Here is a 19,470-nt window from a genome sequence, read left to right on the forward strand (position 1 = left end):
GAGGAGGAAATACTGAGCAAAAGTCTTGATGGTTGAACCAAATAGGCACCTCAAACTAAAATTTTTTTCCTTTTCCTTGCTGAACCAAGGATCACCTGAATCTTTCAGATGACAATGGCATTAAGTGTCGGCACAAAGTGTGTTATTTTAAAAAGCCTGCCAGAAAAAAAAGCTGTATTTTCACACACATACCTACATACACATACAGGTGTATTTATTCATTCATATTTTATATACATAAAAAAGTTTATGCATTTTTAGACATATAAAGATGTATGTGTATATATGTACAAACATGTACATGTATGGGCAAGTAAACAGATGCACTCACAACGCCCAGTGATAAATTAGGAAAAATTCTGTGTGTCTGGAATGATCATTTAAATTTTGTCCCTTGCAAAGTAACACCCATTTCACAATAAATATATGAAAATTAAATGTGAAAATGAGAAAATTAAATGGTCTGGAGAAGAAGAGAGCTCTTACCTGCTTCACCACTGTCACTGTGCCAGGTGCCATGGTAACGACAGAAGCCACTGCAGTGGCATCGTGGGATTCCGAACCCAACTCAATGATCTGCTGCAGGATGTTTACAGCTGTTGGATCCAGCCTTTCACCTTTCCAGAAAGACAGCAGCCATAAGATCATCACAGCAGAACAGTTCTGAGGCTAATGTGAATCCAAATAGGACTGACTCACAGTGTTGCTGGTACAATTCAAAAATCTCTATCATGTGACACTTTAACAACAGAACTATGGCAGGGAAGTATTCACAAAACAAATTTGCCCAGGGAATGCAGGAATCAGCAAGGGAAGCCACACTGATCACTTCTATAACTATTTGTAAGAGATCTAAAAGAATACATTGAATAAAGAAACAACAGCCACAAGTCATAGCAGGAACTGCAAATTAGGAAGTTGCAAGACTTTACAAATCCAAATGTGTATTTACCAGACATTCATCTTACACAGAACCTACCTGTACACCCATAACCATAACAGCCATTTTAGAAACCTGTGTTTACCATGTCTGGTCCTCTGCAATACCCCTCAATGTAAATGGAGTAGTTTTATCACTATCCTGCTCAAGGGAAAGGTTAATTGCTTGGGAAAATTCATACTGATCATTTTATAAACACTGGATCAGAACATAACTGTCCTTTTTTAAAAAATTCTCTGATGTGTGTATCCCTCCCAAAGGAAAGGGATGTTTACAAAAAAACCCAAACAAAACATTTATACTTGTACTCTCACTTCTCACAAGGTGTGAGAGACCTGAATGCAGAAAAATGTTTTTTGTTATGCAGGAATACAAATTCTCACCAATGGCCCACCATTCCTACATGCCCACTGTCAGCAGGGACAGGGCAAGAAACTGTCAGGGTCATGTAAAGCTGCCTTATATTTACTTTAATCACTGTCAGAGATAGTAAAGAGATAGAAAAGAGATAACAAATAGAATAAATATAATTTCCTAACTTTTTCAAACTGAGGTTGATACTGTGACAGTAGTATAGGTCAGATAATTTAATTTCACATAGAAAGTAGCTATATTTTATTATTTATGTAAGAAACAAGTGTATCTGAGTACTGAAAAAGGTTTGCTAATTTTTTTTTTGGTTTTTTTTTTTTTTGTTTTACTATAAACTGCCCTTAGACAAGATACTACTGTTTTCATACTAAGAGGGAATATGCTGGAAGAGTATCTGAAGTTGGATGCTCTAAAAAGAAGATTACTCCAAAAATTATAGCCTCATGCTTAAAATAAAGACTGCTATGTACACTGCATTCCATGATAATATTTATTTTAATTTAGATATACAGAAGTTTAAGAAAAGTTCTCAACAAGTTTTCACTTATTCAGAATTTCCACTCATTAAAATAATATACAGAAACTGGCACTAATGTAATGTAATTGCAATGTGCTTGGAAAATCTGTAAAAACTGAGAGTTTTTGACATGTATCTGTATTGTGAACTATAAAGACCATGATGGTAAACAGTTGTAAAATGCTGTCTTCTGATAACCAGGCATTTATTTCTATGTATTAAAAAAAAACACTATAGGAACACCTATTCTAGTCTCTGGTGATTTAACACTCTCAGAAATCTGGGCGTTTTTTTTTTTTCTCCTGGTTTTTGTTATCTCCCACTTAGCAGACATGATCTAATGCTACTTTTTTCCTCCTCAACCTGATACAGAATAGCTCACTTGGTTTTGTGTACCATCAAAATTGAGATTGTTAGTGTTGTCTTGGGAATGTGGTAAATGAGCTTTTCCACCATGTCACTCCTGCAGTCTTGCTCACTGAAGCCAGAGAGGGAGAAAAATAATAGCCAGAGAATTGCCATTAGATACACACCATCTATTCTGCCAAGATAGCTAATTTCACAGTATATTTAATAATACAGGCAGGAAATTCCACCCAGCTAATAATAAGGTGCAAAACAACAGTGATAAGTATTAATGACTTCAGGATATAGAAATTAATAATGAATTATAATTTCTCATTTATACCTAAAGAAAATATAACCCCCCCCAGAAGTAAGTTCTGGGTGACTTATTTCATAATTTTTAATAGGAGATCATATATTGCCCAGTACACTCAAAAGAATTAGATATGTTGGGAAAAAAAAAGGTGTATTTGTGTTCCAACCCAGAAAAAAGTAACTTACTATTCTCAGAAGTGTATCTGAGGTTCTGTAATGCAGCCACAGCAGCCTGAGTGCCTTGAACATCTTCTCCAGCCTCTGTGATATGGAGATACTGAGTGGATGCTTCTTCAGAAACTTCAGCAGTTAACTTGGAAACAAAACCCAGCCAAGGCATGAATAATCTCATTTCAGTGATTTAACAACAGTAAGGAATGAGTTTGTACAACAAACACTGTACCAAGAGCTACACTGGGTGAAACAGAATTCAAGAAGGGTATTACATGGGAGACAGGACAGTCATCCCACAGTGTTCTAGATTCTACTTCAAAAGTGGTTTTAAGGATGCTAAATTATCCTGACCTTATTTCTGTTGCACAGTTATCTTAAAACTAACAACAGACTTGTACTGTACCAGGGTTCAGCAAAGATCTTTTGAGCTAAATGAATTTATAATGCAGATCTGTTGTAACACCTTGAAAAAAAAGGCATTTTGTTTCAGAAAAGTTATCCTTTCCATAAACCATGTTTTCTTTTTTTTTTTTTTTTTTCAAGACAAGCTGTCAATACATATTTCTTCTCTGATTGGACTCTTTCTTTATAGCCAGGTCAGCAACAGAGACATTCTTGCATCCAAGACGTCCCCTCACTTTTTCATCTTTGGGCAGTTACAGCAGAAGTTTATAGAGAATCATTTGGAATATGGATATAAGACTTTGAAGGGCTACATTTTAAAAATGCTTGTCCTGTCTTCTTTGAACAGCTGTACAAATAGAACCTACTCCAGTGTTTTTCAAGGACTTATCCTTCTGTGTGTGGATACTCAATAACTGTTAGACAACACCCACAGGTCAGCTCCTCCAAATCAGGGATTAGATGTGTGATGGGGGCCAGACTGAAATTTAGCAGAAGAGGCCTAAAAATGTGGGGGTCAGCCAGCTGCAGATGACTCCTGGCTTTTTCCTCTCACTAGACTTCAAAAACAGCCTGCTCAGGCAGTGGAAGACACTCCACTGGCCAATCAGAATTTTTTAATGGAATTGTCTAAATCTATGGTTTTCCCATCAATTCTGCATCTCCAGGACTGAAGCTGAAAACACAGAACATACCACAGAAGACTAACTCTGCATAACAATAATATTTTCAGCTGATCAACTAAAAAATTCAGTTTTCTAGATCCTAGCGTTCTCTGGGCCAAGAGAAAATAAACGTTTTTCTGCAGCTTTGTTCATCTTACAGTTAACATTCAGCATATTACAAAATGCATTAAATTTCTCAATTTCACATTTTTTTTGCTAAAGCTTTCACCTCTTCTGCTGCAAATAGAGGATCAGAACTAAAATGCCAAAAAAAAAAAAAGTGCATTTATAAGGTTGTTAACCCTACCATGTATTAAAATTTAACAGACATAGCAAGGCATGTATTCAAATGAAGATAAGATCCTATGACCTTCTGATCTTATATAAGTCAGAACCATATGTTTTTACACTTCTTATTTTTATCCTTACTCTTCTCCCTAGAATTTTAAAAAATCTTAGGTCAAAGCCATTGCTATTTTGCTTTACCTCCCATTTGGTCTCCCCATCATTCTCCACTAACTTCATTCCATGCTTGTTTTTAAGATGTCTGTTGAACTCCCATTTTGTACCATACACAAAGCTGCAAACAGGACACTTAATGCCACCTACAAGAAAACACAAATAAATTGAGTTATTTTCATATAAATTCTTTTTCAACGCAGGGACAACCTGTTTCATTTGACCCCATCTCAAACAAGCCATATAACTGTAAAATGTTTTCCTTCAGTCACTTGTCCAACATGAAATATGTTAATATTTAACATACACACAGATGCCATACTTTAGTAATTTTTTTTAAATGTGTCTTCTCTAAGACAGGTAATCAAGTTCACTTAAGTTTAAAAACAAACTTAAACTAGGAAGAGTTAACAATGTTATATCCTCATCAGCCAAATATCTTTGCTCTTGAGTTTTATGTTAACATGCAAAGTGTAAATAAAGTTTTCTGTCTACAAACTGATGCATAGCATGAGGTTAGAACAATTTTTAATGTGTGAGTGTTCAGCATTACAGGTACAAAACTAAGCATGATGAAATCATGAGAATCCAATGTTTTATAGGAGATTAAAGAGCTTTTACTTCTTGTGCTTATGAAAGTCATTTGGTCGAATGTCAGATCTCATTTGCTTGCAATCATGCAAATAAGTGTTTCTCTTTTTTCCCCTTTATTGACTAAAGAGAACAAGAATAACCTGCACGTGATAAATTGTTGCATTAGGTGCCCAGAACTCACTGTAACAAATCTAGTGGCTGGGGAAGTGCCTTATGCCACTGCGGGAACTGTTCTACCACAGCTCTGACTCCACATCATCCTGGCTAAAGATGATTCTCCCCCATCATGCTCAAGGGCATCAAACAGTCAGAGAAGCTGGATATAAGCCAAGACCTGTTTGCACAATCCTTTATGAACAACGCAATTAGAGAAAACATCCCATTTCACATTAATGGAAAGCTACCATATGGTAACCAGGTGAAAGAAACATTTTTATTTTGATAAGACAGAATGTAACTACACCCAGTCTCCAGGGTATTTCACTGGCACTTATTGTTCCTATACTAACCCTCCTCTTTGCTAAGTCTTTACCAAACTTCACTGCTAGAGCAGATGCTCAATATTCCATCTCTAAGTAAAACTGAAGCAGTTTTACAAAGGGAAACTCAAAAAGGTCAGATTAGAACAGATTAGATCTGATAATATTATCAGTTACAGAAAATTAAATTACTCATTAATTTCACACTAATCTGTAGTATTAAGAAAAATACATTGCTGTGAAACAGTGAACACTTTTCTGCATTACTTTGATATCAAAACTATTGTAACAACACACCAGGCAAATTAGATCTGCAACTTTTGTCATCATGATTTGAATTAAATTACAAGTAATAGAAAAATAGAATTCAACTGGTAATATATAACTCTTTATGAGTGACTTGATATGGAAACTCAGGAAAATTAGTTTCTAAATAATTCTTAAGAATAATGAGTAACATACAGAAAAAGTCAATGAATTACACCCCTTTACTGCTTTCAATAACAAAACTGATGTTTGTAACAAAATACTCCAGGCAGACCTTACATAGCTCCACAACCTCTTCCACTGACATGTGCTCTTTTTTATTTATTGGCCTAAAATCTCAAGATAATTCTCATTTTCTAACAAAGCAAGCATGTGCTGGCAGGTGTAAAACAGATCCATGAGGCCACAAATGGATCTCATGTATGGCCTGCACAAATAGCTGCACAAAATCTGTCTCTCAGACACGTAAACAAAATGTTTATGGATGGGAGGGAGTATCAGTGAGGAGAAAAGAAACAAATTTGGGGAAAATTGTATGTGACTTGCCCAGCACAAAGCAAATGAAACTAAAAAATAAGCCATCAAATGAGCACAAAGTCAGGGCCTTGCAGAAAAACTAGTGGGTAATACACAATATTCTTGCCCCCTTTGCAGAATATATCAAATTCTTATGCTATTTATTTTCCTTTATTACTTTATAATACTAAAATAAATGTCAGATCACAGACTTCTACTTAAACAAAGAAACACACACACACACTCTGCAAAATCCCAGGCATTTCTCTATTCCAATTTCTATCACAAGCCCAGAAATTAAATACTGCTGTCTATCTTGGCAATGCAGTTGCTCCAATGAACACAGTCCCTCTTCTATGAATCATTCATTTATTTATAAGCTCATTCTAGGAATCTTGAGTACAGTCCAGTAGTCTACATTCATATAAATATTTCCAATTAAGTTTATTTGCAGTGCCTGCAATGCAGTCAAAAACCAACTGAGAGTAGAGGGGATGAGTAAGTGTGAGGCAATTCACTCTGGGCTCACTGGGTAACTTAGAACAAGCACAATACAATACAAATAGATATAGACAGCTTTTATTAGATATTAATCTTTGTTACTTTCCCCTCTCAATTTCTTTTCAAGCCTTTTTGCTTGCTGGTACTCTCTCCTTTTCCTTTTCATCTTAGTCCCTTCATTTCAAAGGATTTGTTTAATATCAGGCCTGAAAGGTCTTCTTCCTTTACATGAATACATGAATAATTTTCCAAAATTGCTTTTCAGATCTATGAATTGAAATGAAATAGAAGCTAGTCAGACAGCAAGGTGCAACTTCTGGCCCAAGCAGTTCAGAAACACACAGAATCATCCAAAGATTTGGGTTGGAAGGGACCTTAAAGATCATCTTGTTCTGATCCCCTGCCAATTGGCAGGGACAGCTCCCACTGCCCCAGGCTGCTCAGGGCCCCATCCAACCTGGCCTTGGACACTTCCATACAATAATTTATCTGGGTAAATTGTTCCACTACCTCACTGTAAAGAATTTCTTCCTAACATCTACTACCCAGGTGTCATGTATCACAAATGTGACTTACTTGTCATACTCATAACATGTCCACAGTAATCTGTTTGTGCTATGTGAACCAAATACAGAATTCTGATTTCCAAATCAGGAATATTTTTATTAACTTCAACAGGATTCATGTTTATCACTTCCAAATGCAAATGTTTCCCACAAGAAAAGATTCTTCCCCAGTGAGACACCAAAACACTGGGAAAAATTGATGTTTCTATAGCATGATAAGGGATCTCTGGTCTTATTTGGAGCCCAGGTGCAAGATCCATCTGATGCATCACAGAACAGGAAATTGAGTTGGCAAAGGAAGCTGAATGTGGGAAAACAGCACCTATTAATACAACTTTCTTCCTTACAGAGCCTGAGAAGAGACAAGAGACACTGAGTTCATAGCTCCTACATGGATTTGATGCCTCATTATACTCTAAAATGTCTGACTTTTCCACAGGTGAATGTGGAAAACAGGCACAGCACAACTGTTAGCACAGAAATATAAATGCTGTGTAAGGAGAGGAAGAGAAAGAAGGCTGCCAAGTCTGAGATGGAAAGAATAGAATGGGCTGTTTCAGTTGTAGGGACCCACAAGGACCATCCAGTCCAACTCCTGACCAATTCAGGGATGACCAGAAGTTAAAGCTGTTGTTGAGGGCATTGCCCAAACACCCCATAAACACTGACGGCCTTCAGATATTGATCACAGCTCTGGGAAGTCTGGTCCACTCTTTGACCTCGCTGTCAGTAAAGAAATGCTTCCAAATGCCCAGACTAAACCTCCCAAGGATGGTTTTGAACCATTCCAATGTGTTCTACATTGGATCCCAAGGAGAAGAGCTCAGCACCTCCCTTCTCCCCTCAGGAAGCTACTATAGAGCAATGAGGTTTCCCCTCAGCCTCCTCCTCCCCAAACCAGACAAGCCCAGAGCCCTCAGGTGCTCCTCACAGGACAGGACTTGCAGCCCCATCACCATCCTTGCTATCCTCTGGATGCAGCCATGAACCTGCACATCCTCACCTGCTGGGTCCCAGCCCTGCACTCAGGGCTCCAGCTCTGAGCACAGCAGGATAATCCTCTCTTTTTCCTGCTGGTCATGCTGTGTTTAATACACCCCAGGAGGGGATTTGCCCTCTGGGCTGCCAGGGCTCACTGCTGGCTCCTGGAGAGCTGCTGTCAAGCAGATCCCTGTCTGCAGGGGTCATCTCCCCACTCAGACTAGTGCCAGGCATTACTCCATCCCAGGGGCAGAAGTTGACATTTGAACTTGCTAAATTTCATCCTGTCAAATGTTCCAATGTGGTGGGAAAAGGATATCCACCACAGAAGAAAGTTAAAGACTCTTCTCTCTCATCTCACTCCAATGTCTCAATTTTAAAGGTTCTCTTGTATCTCAACAACTTTACAGTTGCTTTGTTTCAGTGGGAAAGAATTCTTTTCAGAAGTGCATTTATCTGGCTCCCAAAGGGGAAGGAAAGCCTAATCAGCACAAGATTACTTTTCTTTCTTCCAAACATTGCAAGTATGATCCCTAATTTATACTGGAATTCATTCTCTTATATCTGTTCCTGAGAGTGGCTACAGACAATTCTTTGCACTGCTCAGATATTTGGAAAGTTAAACAAAGCTCCCCACAGTGAAGATTTCTTCCTTCATCTGTGTGACTACAAAATAGAGGCTCTGAGTACTGACCAAGCAAATATTAAATATTACTTCCTTAAAACAGCTGCAGGTTTCCCATGGACTTGTACTGTCTGTGAAAATAATTGTACAATTATACTACATATTCCTATCCTGTTATAGATATTTACTTTTAAAATTATTTGGGTTTTTTCTGACAAAAGTAAACAAAGAAATGTTACATAAAACCAACACAGACTCAGATTCTTACTGCAGCTATACATTTTCCCTTACAGAGCAAGTTTAAAGGGAGAGTCTCCCTTTAACTCCCTGAGGTATCCTTCTCTGGGTCATGATTTCAATATTTAACCACGGATTAATGCCTTCAATAGATTATGCTATGTTTTAGGTTATTATGTTAGTTATGTTAGTTATGTGTTAGATTAATGATTTGGAAATAGCATTTAGAAATAATGTAACCTTAGAAGAATTAAATTTAATTAATTATCTAATACATTATTTTGGTCTCTGCTCCTCTTCAACAAAATCAGAAACTGAAGATTCCAAAACATGAAACTATTGGTTGTTTCTATTAAAAAAATAGGAAAAACATTCTAAAATTATGAGTAACAAAGAAGGAAACTTAATTTTACCGAGAATTAAAATATTTTCCACACAATTTAATATTTAATCTGGCCTTCTCTTCTTGCTCAATATTCTTCACACCAGGCACTAGAACTGAAGGAGCTTTACACCCAAAAACTTACCTGACTGTATAATCAGTTGTTTGCTATGGTTCATCAACCCAGTGTGTAACAGCAAAACTACTTATGGGAGTCAGACAAATCTAAAACTAGACTGTTAAGATTTCTGTTGTACTACTAATAAATTCTTGGCTTACTTACACAGAACAAGGTGTGCTTACTTTGCCCACAAACAAGATTCTGAGCATAACAATTCCTAACCTGTTTTACCTGCACTCTCTTTTCTCCCCAGATTTTTCTTGTGGGGGAATAATTTGCTGCCATTTACTCTTCAGTCTCTTTCCTTATGTTTGCTCAACGTTACCTTGAGTTCAACCTTGCAGAATTGTCACAGAAATTTATCAGCAGAATGGCAGAAATTTATCATTCATTTCAACATACAGTGATACTTGTCTTACAAAAAGAGACAAACAGGTGTGAATGACAAATGTATGCAACAACAAATAGCACAGGCAAGGTCAAACCAAACTTTGGTTCCCACACCCTTAAAAATGAGGAACAAAGGACACTGAATGAAGGGTAAAAGGTGGCCATTCCAGAATTACTAAAAAGCAATAATGATTTCTCAAATAACACCCAATAAACTGAAGAACAATACAGCACAAAAGTTTGTCTTCACACCAAGTTTGCTTCAGAAAAAAAAAAGCAAAAGCCCAACAAATTTTCCATGGTGGAGATGTACCTTGTTGGATAAGAGCTTCAGCTGCAGGCTCCCCAGAGCCTGCATTGACATACTCTTCATTAGGATGCTTCCTGTTGTAATGCCTCTTCAGGGAACCAGATATATTGCAGGAATAGTGGCAATGTGCACAGCGGAAGGGCTGGGAGCAAAAAGGAAAATGTTGGATTGTATTTCCTCACCTCTTCAGGATACAGATCTAAGCTGCAATGTTTTGATCCCAAGAAACCGTTTCTGGCTTGGACACCTTGCAAGGAAACCCTCGAATATTCAAAATAAATTGAAGTTGTAAACTAAACATTACCTAAATTTGGTACTTTTTATTATGTTCAAGTATTCTCACTGCTGTAAGATGATTATCCAATTTTTGTAATTCAGTAAATTGTGTGTTTACATAAATGATAGCAACAGGTCTGACCACGTGGAGACTCTCTACTATGAAATGACTCAGTTGCTGTGAGCTTTGGTCTGGAAAAGGGCAGCAAGACAACTAAAATAACTGAAAGTACAGCATGATTGTACAGCCAATCTAATTTAACAGGCTTCCTTAATTTTCATTTTTACCTTTTCTTTCCCTTTTCTATCATCTTTCCCTGGAATCTGCATTTCTCTCACCATTTGGTGAGCTGATTTTGACAACTAAACTAATTTTTTTTTTTTGGTCTCTCTTCAACTGACAGAGAGACAAATTCCTAAAGAAAAAAGTGATTAGGAAAATATTTGAGTGTAAAGTTAACCTTTGATAACTTTCTGGCTGAGATATAGCACAGTTATGGGAAGCTTGACACACCCATGTCCTGTAAAAGCATGCAGACACTGACCAATGTCCTCAGGCAAAAGTCAAGTACCCCAGAATAGGATGGAAAATGTTTCATGCACAGCAGCCCCACCTAAAGCTCCTCAGCAATGGTTGGTACAGAAATGTTCATCTGGGAGCTGAATTTAAAGCAGGGAAATGTCTGCAGTCAGGGTACATTGATTAGAACACTTTCCTAAGCTCACTGCTCATGATCTTCCTTCGGGCTCCAAACAGCAAAAATAAGGAAGAAAAGTGATGTTCAGGCTCCCTTAACCTTATGCTTCAGAGGGTACTGAAACATTCAGTTACTCAATATTTCAGAGATGGGTATTCTCCTATTGCTGAAACTGTCATTTTTTACAGAAAATACTCCAGACAGACTGCTGTGCTCTTGCAGCACTCACTTGTGCAAGTCATGAGTGCTGCCTACTATTGGATAGCAGGACTGCAAATTCATGGAGCTAGATATGAAGGATTAAAGGATCATTAGGTCACATAAGTAGTGACATTTCTCAGAGTCTCATAAGCATGCAAACAACTGTCCTAGACAGAGGCAAACAATTTTTGAACTCCTTTAAACAAATACTCCTGACTGATCTAATCCAGTGTTGGGTTCTCTTGACGATGTCGTGAATTGCCACACTTTTGTGTAGGCAGATCCCAAGGTCAGAACCAGCTACATTTCAAAAACTGCACTGTGAGTACATTCATCACTTTAGCTATCAAAAAAGAAAAAAAAAAATGTATTTTCAGTTGGAAAAAAATCTTAAAAAAATTAAAGTCCAGAGCAAAACAACATACTTAACACAGAAAAATTATTTGTTCAAAATATATCATCTCTTCAGATGACTTGTTTTGTCTTCCAAAACTTAAGCCATCACTGAAAAGATTGTTTGCCTTGTTGCTTTATGGTACTTGTTAAGAATGCTAGCAGTGTACTCTTTATAGAAGTAAAATGATCTGTTAGATAATGAAAGATGTTACATATGAAAACAGTATGATGTTTTCAATAAGAAATACACTCATCGTTAAGATAAAGCCTCACATTAAAATGAACATCTTCATAAATAAAAAATATTGTCTTTTCTGGAAAAGGAACCAGTATAATTCCTATTTACTGAATATAACATTTCACAATACATCAGGACCTATCACACTGGGAACCAATGTGAAATTTTGAAATAAAAACATACTACCATTTGTTACAATAAACTGTATCTGTAACCTAAATACTTCATAGAAACATTAACAATTTTCAAAACTCTTTCCAACACATACTCCAGGTAAATGGGGTGTTCTGAAATTAATTCTCTTCACTTTTCTTGAAATACATGAACTCATCTATAGAACAAGAGATAAATTTCAGGGAAAATTAAGGTGGGCAATGAACACTGATATAGGGGATTTGCTTTCAAATCTCCATAGGACATTTTAAGGAACATATTAGATTCAGTCACTCAAAGACTACAATCAAATCCAATCAACTTGTTTCATATTGCAACATACAGACATTTTTGTCAAGTAAAACTACTAATTACAAATTGGTCATGAACAAAATAACCATATCTCAAAAGTCTGAATGTAAAGTCAAAATTTCCAAATTATTAAAATGTTTATCTACTATTATTGTCATCAAACAAAAAAATGTGCCAGTTTTAATATTCTTATCTAAAGTTCTGTGTATTTCCTAGTAACTTTAAGCATGATTTATATGTTTTCTTACCTTGAAAGAGACATGTTGTTCCATATGACGTAGGAGCTGTGGTTTCTGGGCAGCTGTATAGTCACATACTGTGCATTTAAACTGCTTTCCTGCAATGGGAATAGGAAATGGAATAATTACTTCTATTTAAGTCCAGAAAACTACTGCTTCCATTTTCTCATACAGATAAATTCAAAAATGCCAAGAATGAACAATGAACAATAGGAGAAGTCTGGCACCTGCTCTGTACGATTTAGGTTAAATAGAGCAAAGAGCAGAATAAGGGAGGAAAAAAGGCTCGAGTGCAATCTTTAAATTATAAACATTAAATGCTGTGGATTCTTTTGGGATAGCCACTTGGGAAAGAAGAAAAAGAATTGCTATAGTGCACTCTAAATGGAAGAAGGAAATCCATTATTTACAACTGCAGGCACAGCTACTTTGCTATTTGTAAAGCACACTTGAAAATCCTTAAAACACCGATGTTTGATCATGTTCACAAGGGTTTAGTTATTTCTGTCCCAAGCTCTGAATTGCTATGATTCAAATACATTTTCCCCTTGAAGCAGTCTCTCTCACTAATCTATTTTTTCCCTTATGATTTAAATGAACACAATTTCCATCCTTTTATTCTCTGGGTTTCGCACTCTCTCTCCTTATTTTGCCTCTAAGATTCTATCAGTCCTGCTACCTCCAGCCAAATTACAAGGTGCATTAAATACAGAAGGACTTCATTCCTGAATTAAATGTGCACAGCTGGCAAACTGTATTTGACTGATGTGGAATAAGGATATGCTAAAAACTACTAGAAAAGTAAAAGAACTAAAAGGCAAAGTAGAAGTAGAATACATAATATTCTGTATTATCACAAAAAGATGGGGTTTCTTCAGATTGCTGATGTTGATGAAAAAGGTAAAAACATTTTATACTAAGTGTGAAAGTTTCCATAAAATATGGCTAAGAAGAACCTTCTGGTATCTAATTACAATAATGAAAATCAGGATTTCTGGTTTACTTCTAACCACAAACAGTAATGACCCTGGATTACAGCACTGCTTTCTATCATGTCACTCTTGAGAAGTCTGTCTTCTGGAAAAGAATAAATCAGACACAAAACTACTTTATATTCCATGACTTATATTGACCTTGCAGGGCTCTGATATTTGAACAAAAATTGCTTGGATTCATAAGTCAGGAAGACAAGACTCATAAAAACAGCTTTCAAATTCACTTATTTGTGAAATAACTGAAGAACACTAGATGTGTTCTGCTATGAAATTTTGCAGTGCTGCAAAGGACACTGGGCAAAGAGAAACTGTCACTCAGGAGGCTGAAAGTGCCCTGACAAACCACATTCCTGGTGACAAATGTCCTCTTCTTTTTTCACAGGTGTTTGAAATGCATGAAAAGTTTATTAGGGTGGACATAGTGAGGAAAATTACTTAAGACTCCACAGACAGTGAGATCCTGCTTTCACTGGAGCCAGTGGTAAAACTCACCTTCCAAAGGTACTGGCAATTTCCTGGCACAGTTTTGGAATTGTGAAAAGCACAAGAGCCTAAGTCTTGGATTTATTTGTACCAGTCAAAAATGGAGGTTCACCAAAAAAAGGAACAAATAGTCATGGAATGGTTTGGGTTGGAAGGGACTTTAAAGGACATCCTGTTCCAATCCACATCAGCCCTGAGATGGGCTGGGACAGATTCCACCAGAAGTCACTGGAGTTGCTCCAGAAGATGATGAGTTTGAAGCCAGATAAAGAAGGCTCCTGGTAATCACAGTGCAAGAGCCACGCTTTCAGTCTGACCTAGTAGTAACTTACAAAAGAACGGTTTCTCACAAGGATTTAAATGTTTAAAGCTAACTTCATGCTTTTAAACCCAATCCAGACATGGCAAGATCCTGCTCAACTACAGTACTATTCTTAACAACACCAAATTTCAAAGCAGCCTCAGATGAATTGCAGTAATGACTTACACACATAGAGATTTATTCAAGAAATCTAACTAACACACAGGTGAAAAAAAATTCAACTTTCATTGCTGAATTTCACTATCTGATCATGCCAGATGGTGAAAACAAAACAGAAAGGTTTTGAAATTAAACCCTATGAAGTGATATTTTTTTATTTTTCTTCATAGACTTATCATGCTTGAAATTTTATTTTCATTCAAATACAACAACTTGCCTCCTTCTCCTAGCCAGGAATCAGCTGAGATTTGCATTTGGTAAGTAAAATCTGAAGTTTAGATGCATGTGCCAGACCTACTTGTTACTGATCAAGTTATTTCAAAATACTGGAAAGCACTTTTTGAATAACAAGTGATTTACTACCAACTACAATCTTCTTATAAGATGTAGCATATTGATGTAAAAGGGATCATCTCTTTCACTTGAACACACAGACATAAGCATTAAAAAATATCTCTGACACAGAAACTTCAAATATACTCTAAAAATGTATCTGAGCATTATGTGCTTTCCCTGAAGATGTAATTTGACCAAAAAAAAAAAAAGAATGTAAATGAAATGGTCAATAAAAAGCAGAATGAGGTTTCACACAATTGCATGAGTAACAAAGACCAAGATACTAAGTCGTGCTGAAGGTCTGTACAACTTATCCTGCTAAATAATTTACTTCAATATGATAACCACAAAATACTAAAGTGTTGTTGAGCTCTAAACTTTGATAAAAAATGGGACACTTTTCTGGATATGCATCTTACTTTTTTCAGTTATCATCACAGAAATATTAAAATTGCAAGACAAATGAGGTGCTCAGTGTGAGACTGTAGAGAGTAAGTGCCCAGGTTTGCCAGTGGCTGATTAAACACCAGGATCCCCATAATATTCTCACAGAATAAAACAAAAAGAGACTTGAACACAGAATTATCAGCAGTTTCAAATTTCTATTGAGAGAAACTATTTTCTGTAAGAACAAAGAAGGCATACAAAGTTAACACAAATTTCAGAGAAACTTAGTATTTCAGAGACAGTTGTCTGTCTTTCACAGAAATTAATTTCACAAAGTTTTGAATTATTTCCTAAATGGCATCTCCTGGGAATAAACAAAATCTGTAAATCACACTTAAGTGTTCAACTCAAATAGCATTTGTTAATAAGACCTGTAGTACAGACTATATTTATTGTCCTAAAATAGATTTAATAAACATGCACTTACCATCAGCAGTATGAAGGAGTTTATGGCTCTTCAAAGTGCCTTTTGATTTGAACTTTTTCCCACACATATCACAAAGGTGAGTTTTCTCTGTGCTGTGACGGTTCATGTGAGCTTTCAGGTTGCTCTTGCTGCGAGTGGCATACTCACAGAGGGAACATTTGAAGGGTTTGACACCTGAAATAAAAAAAAAATATACCATGAAACAATCAGGCTGTGCCTTTCCATGAAGATGGACATTTGCTTGAAAAAAATTTTAGATCATGTGAACAACATGGACAAAGAGAAACACCTCAAAATATGGAGCTCTACAAATAAGGAATTTCATCTCTAGCTTCTGTGTAAATGATGCTGAGCTCATGAGGGCATCACTTAACTTGCTAAGAGAAAGGAGGAGTTCTTTCACAATTAAATACTGCCCTACTGAAGCCAGGTACTGAGTTGAGCAGGAAAATACTGATATTTGGGCCTTGCTATGCCTACCCATCATTTAAAAGTCCAAACTGCCTACACTGATGCCAAGCTGGTGGACACATCTTCCTCTAGAAGTCCTCAGGTTCAAACCATTGTGTGTTTACTACACTCAGCAATGAGGAACCCTGATGTAAGGAGGACTGCTTCACCAGGCAGTTAAAATGAAAGCAGAAGTTAAATGTGCAAGCTGTGTTTTATTGTTAATTAGTGTCAGATTTGCTAATGGTTAAGGTAGGCACAAGCACTTAAAACTTCACTTCCTTCAAACTGTCCAAAGCACACAGAGATACCCAGTGCATCATCTAATAAAAGGTCTATAAGAACAAAGTAAATCCTTCAAAGAAAAGCTGAATAAATCTGAACTGGCAGAGTAGTTCAACAGTTTCATGAGGGTCTGCCAATTCTAGATTGATACTCGTGACCTTAAAATTTGATTTACAATCATGAGGAATTACAGTCTGCTTTAAGCAGACTTGATTGCACACTTTGATTTGGGAAGAAATTTCTATTCACCTCTTTCTCCTTCCAGTTAGATGACACAGGTTCCTAGTTCCAGTCAGAATAAAAGAACTCTGTCTATGGAATACACAAGGAATTTCTCTAATCTACATTCTGCCTTACCTAAAGTCCTTAATGGAGGAAAGGCCACTGGAGAGGAGCCCTGCTCTGCTACACAGGCAGGAAATCTCACAGTTACAGCATTCAAATAAAAATGCTGAATACCTATATGGGAACACTTTGGAAACAAGACACCAGTTTGAGAGCACCAAATCCCATTATCCCCTTTATGCAGAAGGATGTCTGAAAAACCTAAAATCAGAGGCAATCTTGTTCCAGAGATTACTAACATGACTGAAGACCATGTCAACTGTCTTCAACCTTTTATAAAAACACACGGACTGGGTAGACACAAGATTTTGCTGTCTATAAATTCAAGGTATTTTTAACCTATGTGTTGTTCTATTACTGGAATTTCTCCCTAAAAAAGTCATAAATATGATGAGTATTATCTTATAGGATTTGGATCACTGTGTCTGTGGCAGCTAGCTGCCACATTTTGCAGAATTTAATTAAAATACTCACAGAATTTATATGTATACATCAAAGTAACTGGATTTCAATTGGTTTACTAACAGATTTCCAGACCAAGGATTTTTGGACAAATGTAAAAGGAGCAGCAGAGACTCATAAGAAGATACAGAAAAGTTACTTGTTTTAAAATACTGAGTATGCATTTAATTCACCCCTTGTTACTCACATAGAATACTTTATAGATGTTTATGAATGAGTTTTGGAAAAAAAAACTGCATCAGAATTTTATTAATTTTATAAAACATTTAAACTGTCTGTTCAAGTTCTGACTGTGAAGTTCCATATGTGATCCAGAATCCATTAAACTAATTAATTAACCTCCAATGTATCTTAAAGTTTTGCATGCAAGTATAGAAATAAATTTGAATATGTTTTTTTATGTCAGCAAAGCTTCAGTGGAATATATGCCCAAAAGCTTAAAACCAAAATTTTACCTTCATGAGCCCAAATATGACGTTGAAGGTCTGATCCATTCTTCATAAAATAAAAATCACAGTGGGGACATTTCACAGCTCGTTTTCCAATAAGTCCTTTCAGCTGAACTCTTCTGCCAAGAATCTCAGAAATAGTAGTCATTGAAACCTCTGAGAGAAATGCAAAAGGTAGTAAGAACCAGAAGGACATGAGGGAATTATTTTGTAAGAAATATTGAAGAGCTAGATCCTGATTCAGTCCAACTTTTAAAAAGCTGTATTTCCCCTTGTCCCACTCAAAACTGACTTGAGCAAAGAGCACAAGGATCTTTCTTTTCTTTAGGCCTTCTAGGATGCTCTGTCCTTTCTCTCCTGATCTGTGAACTCACTGTCCTCACTACCTGTTTAAAAAAATAAATATTATTTTAAATATTTAAGAAATTGGTTGGGCTGCTGGCACAGAAGATCATTTTATTACTGTGACCCTACTGCATAAGCTAAATTGGCACTTTTTTCCCCAATATTTTCAAAAGCTTTATTCAAGATTTGACCTCAGATGTCAAGGATCTGAAGACAATTCACTTCAGCCACAGCTACAATGGTCAGAATGCTGATAATCAGGCACTTCAAAGGAAAATAAGGGCTCATGGAATAAACATGACTGGAAGGGACTGGAATGTCACCTTTACAGTTCCAGGGTCAACTTTACAGTTCCATTTTTAAAGTTACATCAGGTTGCTTGGGGTCATATTCAGTCCTGTTCTGAACATATGCAAGGATGCAGATTCTACAGCCTCTCTTGGCCCATTCCAGTGTTTAACCATCTTTACAGTCAAAACTGTTTTCCTAGTTCTAGTCAGAATCTCCTCATTTCAGCTGACATCCCTTCAACGTACAGCTCCAAGAAAAATCTCACTCTGTCTTCTTTTTAATTAGATTGCTGAAGACAGTAATTAAGATTCCTCTCCTGGCCTTTTCTTATTCAAGCTAGACACACTCAATTCTGTGTATTTCCTTCATATGAGATAATGTTTTGGTTGTCACAGTGAAAAAGTTCAAAATAATGAAGTTTAAATTAAAGCGGCCCAGACACAAAATGAAAACATTGCCAGATGCTTTTAAAAATAAATCAAATTGCTCAATGTATGTCAGATGAATGAAATGCTATCTCTTGACTTAATGAAAGTACAACACTCATGCAATATAAACCTTAAGACATGAAAGCTGGTGATGTATTATGCCCCAAATCTTATAAATTTGAAAGTTCCTGCCTAAATGTAGATTTTTACCAAAATCACCTTGTCTCCTGATGATCGGTCCCAGAATGGAATCACAAAAATCCTGCCAGAACTCATGTGCACAGGGAAAATAACCTGCAGCTATAAAAGCCCATGAACTGAGCAGAGAGAAGTTCTAAGGTACCCAAAAAAAGAAAAATGCAGCCATAAGTCTGAACCCTCATCTGCCTTTCATGGCTTAGATCCTTCATTCATGACTGCAGGCTAGGATGTCTGCTCAGTGCGGAGCCATGGGAGCTGATGCCTCTCATGTCTCACAACTATTAAGAAATATCATATTAAATCAGACAGTGGATGAAAGGTAGATAATTCTGAGAGCTGGGACCAGAACCCAAGACTCCTCCTGCACTGCTGAG

The 19,470-nt window shown here is 36.6% G+C and overlaps 1 protein-coding gene across 1 annotated transcript in view; it reads right to left on the reverse strand.

Moving 5' to 3' along the window:
• The window catches only part of LOC117003831 (zinc finger protein ZFAT-like), a 79,041-nt gene that overhangs the window by 11,957 nt on the left and 47,614 nt on the right, over nucleotides 1-19,470 (reverse strand). The window contains exons 9-15 of the mRNA XM_033074154.1: nucleotides 17,838-17,987; nucleotides 15,841-16,014; nucleotides 12,681-12,769; nucleotides 10,162-10,300; nucleotides 4,217-4,335; nucleotides 2,676-2,802; nucleotides 487-617 (exon numbers count right to left, since the gene is read on the reverse strand). Coding sequence (XP_032930045.1) covers nucleotides 487-617; nucleotides 2,676-2,802; nucleotides 4,217-4,335; nucleotides 10,162-10,300; nucleotides 12,681-12,769; nucleotides 15,841-16,014; nucleotides 17,838-17,987 — 929 coding nt within the window. The remainder of the gene's footprint in view (nucleotides 1-486; nucleotides 618-2,675; nucleotides 2,803-4,216; nucleotides 4,336-10,161; nucleotides 10,301-12,680; nucleotides 12,770-15,840; nucleotides 16,015-17,837; nucleotides 17,988-19,470) is intronic.

The sequence above is a fragment of the Catharus ustulatus genome, chromosome 1 (genome assembly GCF_009819885.2).
Source record: "Catharus ustulatus isolate bCatUst1 chromosome 1, bCatUst1.pri.v2, whole genome shotgun sequence".
In the NCBI taxonomy this organism is placed as follows: domain Eukaryota; kingdom Metazoa; phylum Chordata; class Aves; order Passeriformes; family Turdidae; genus Catharus; species Catharus ustulatus.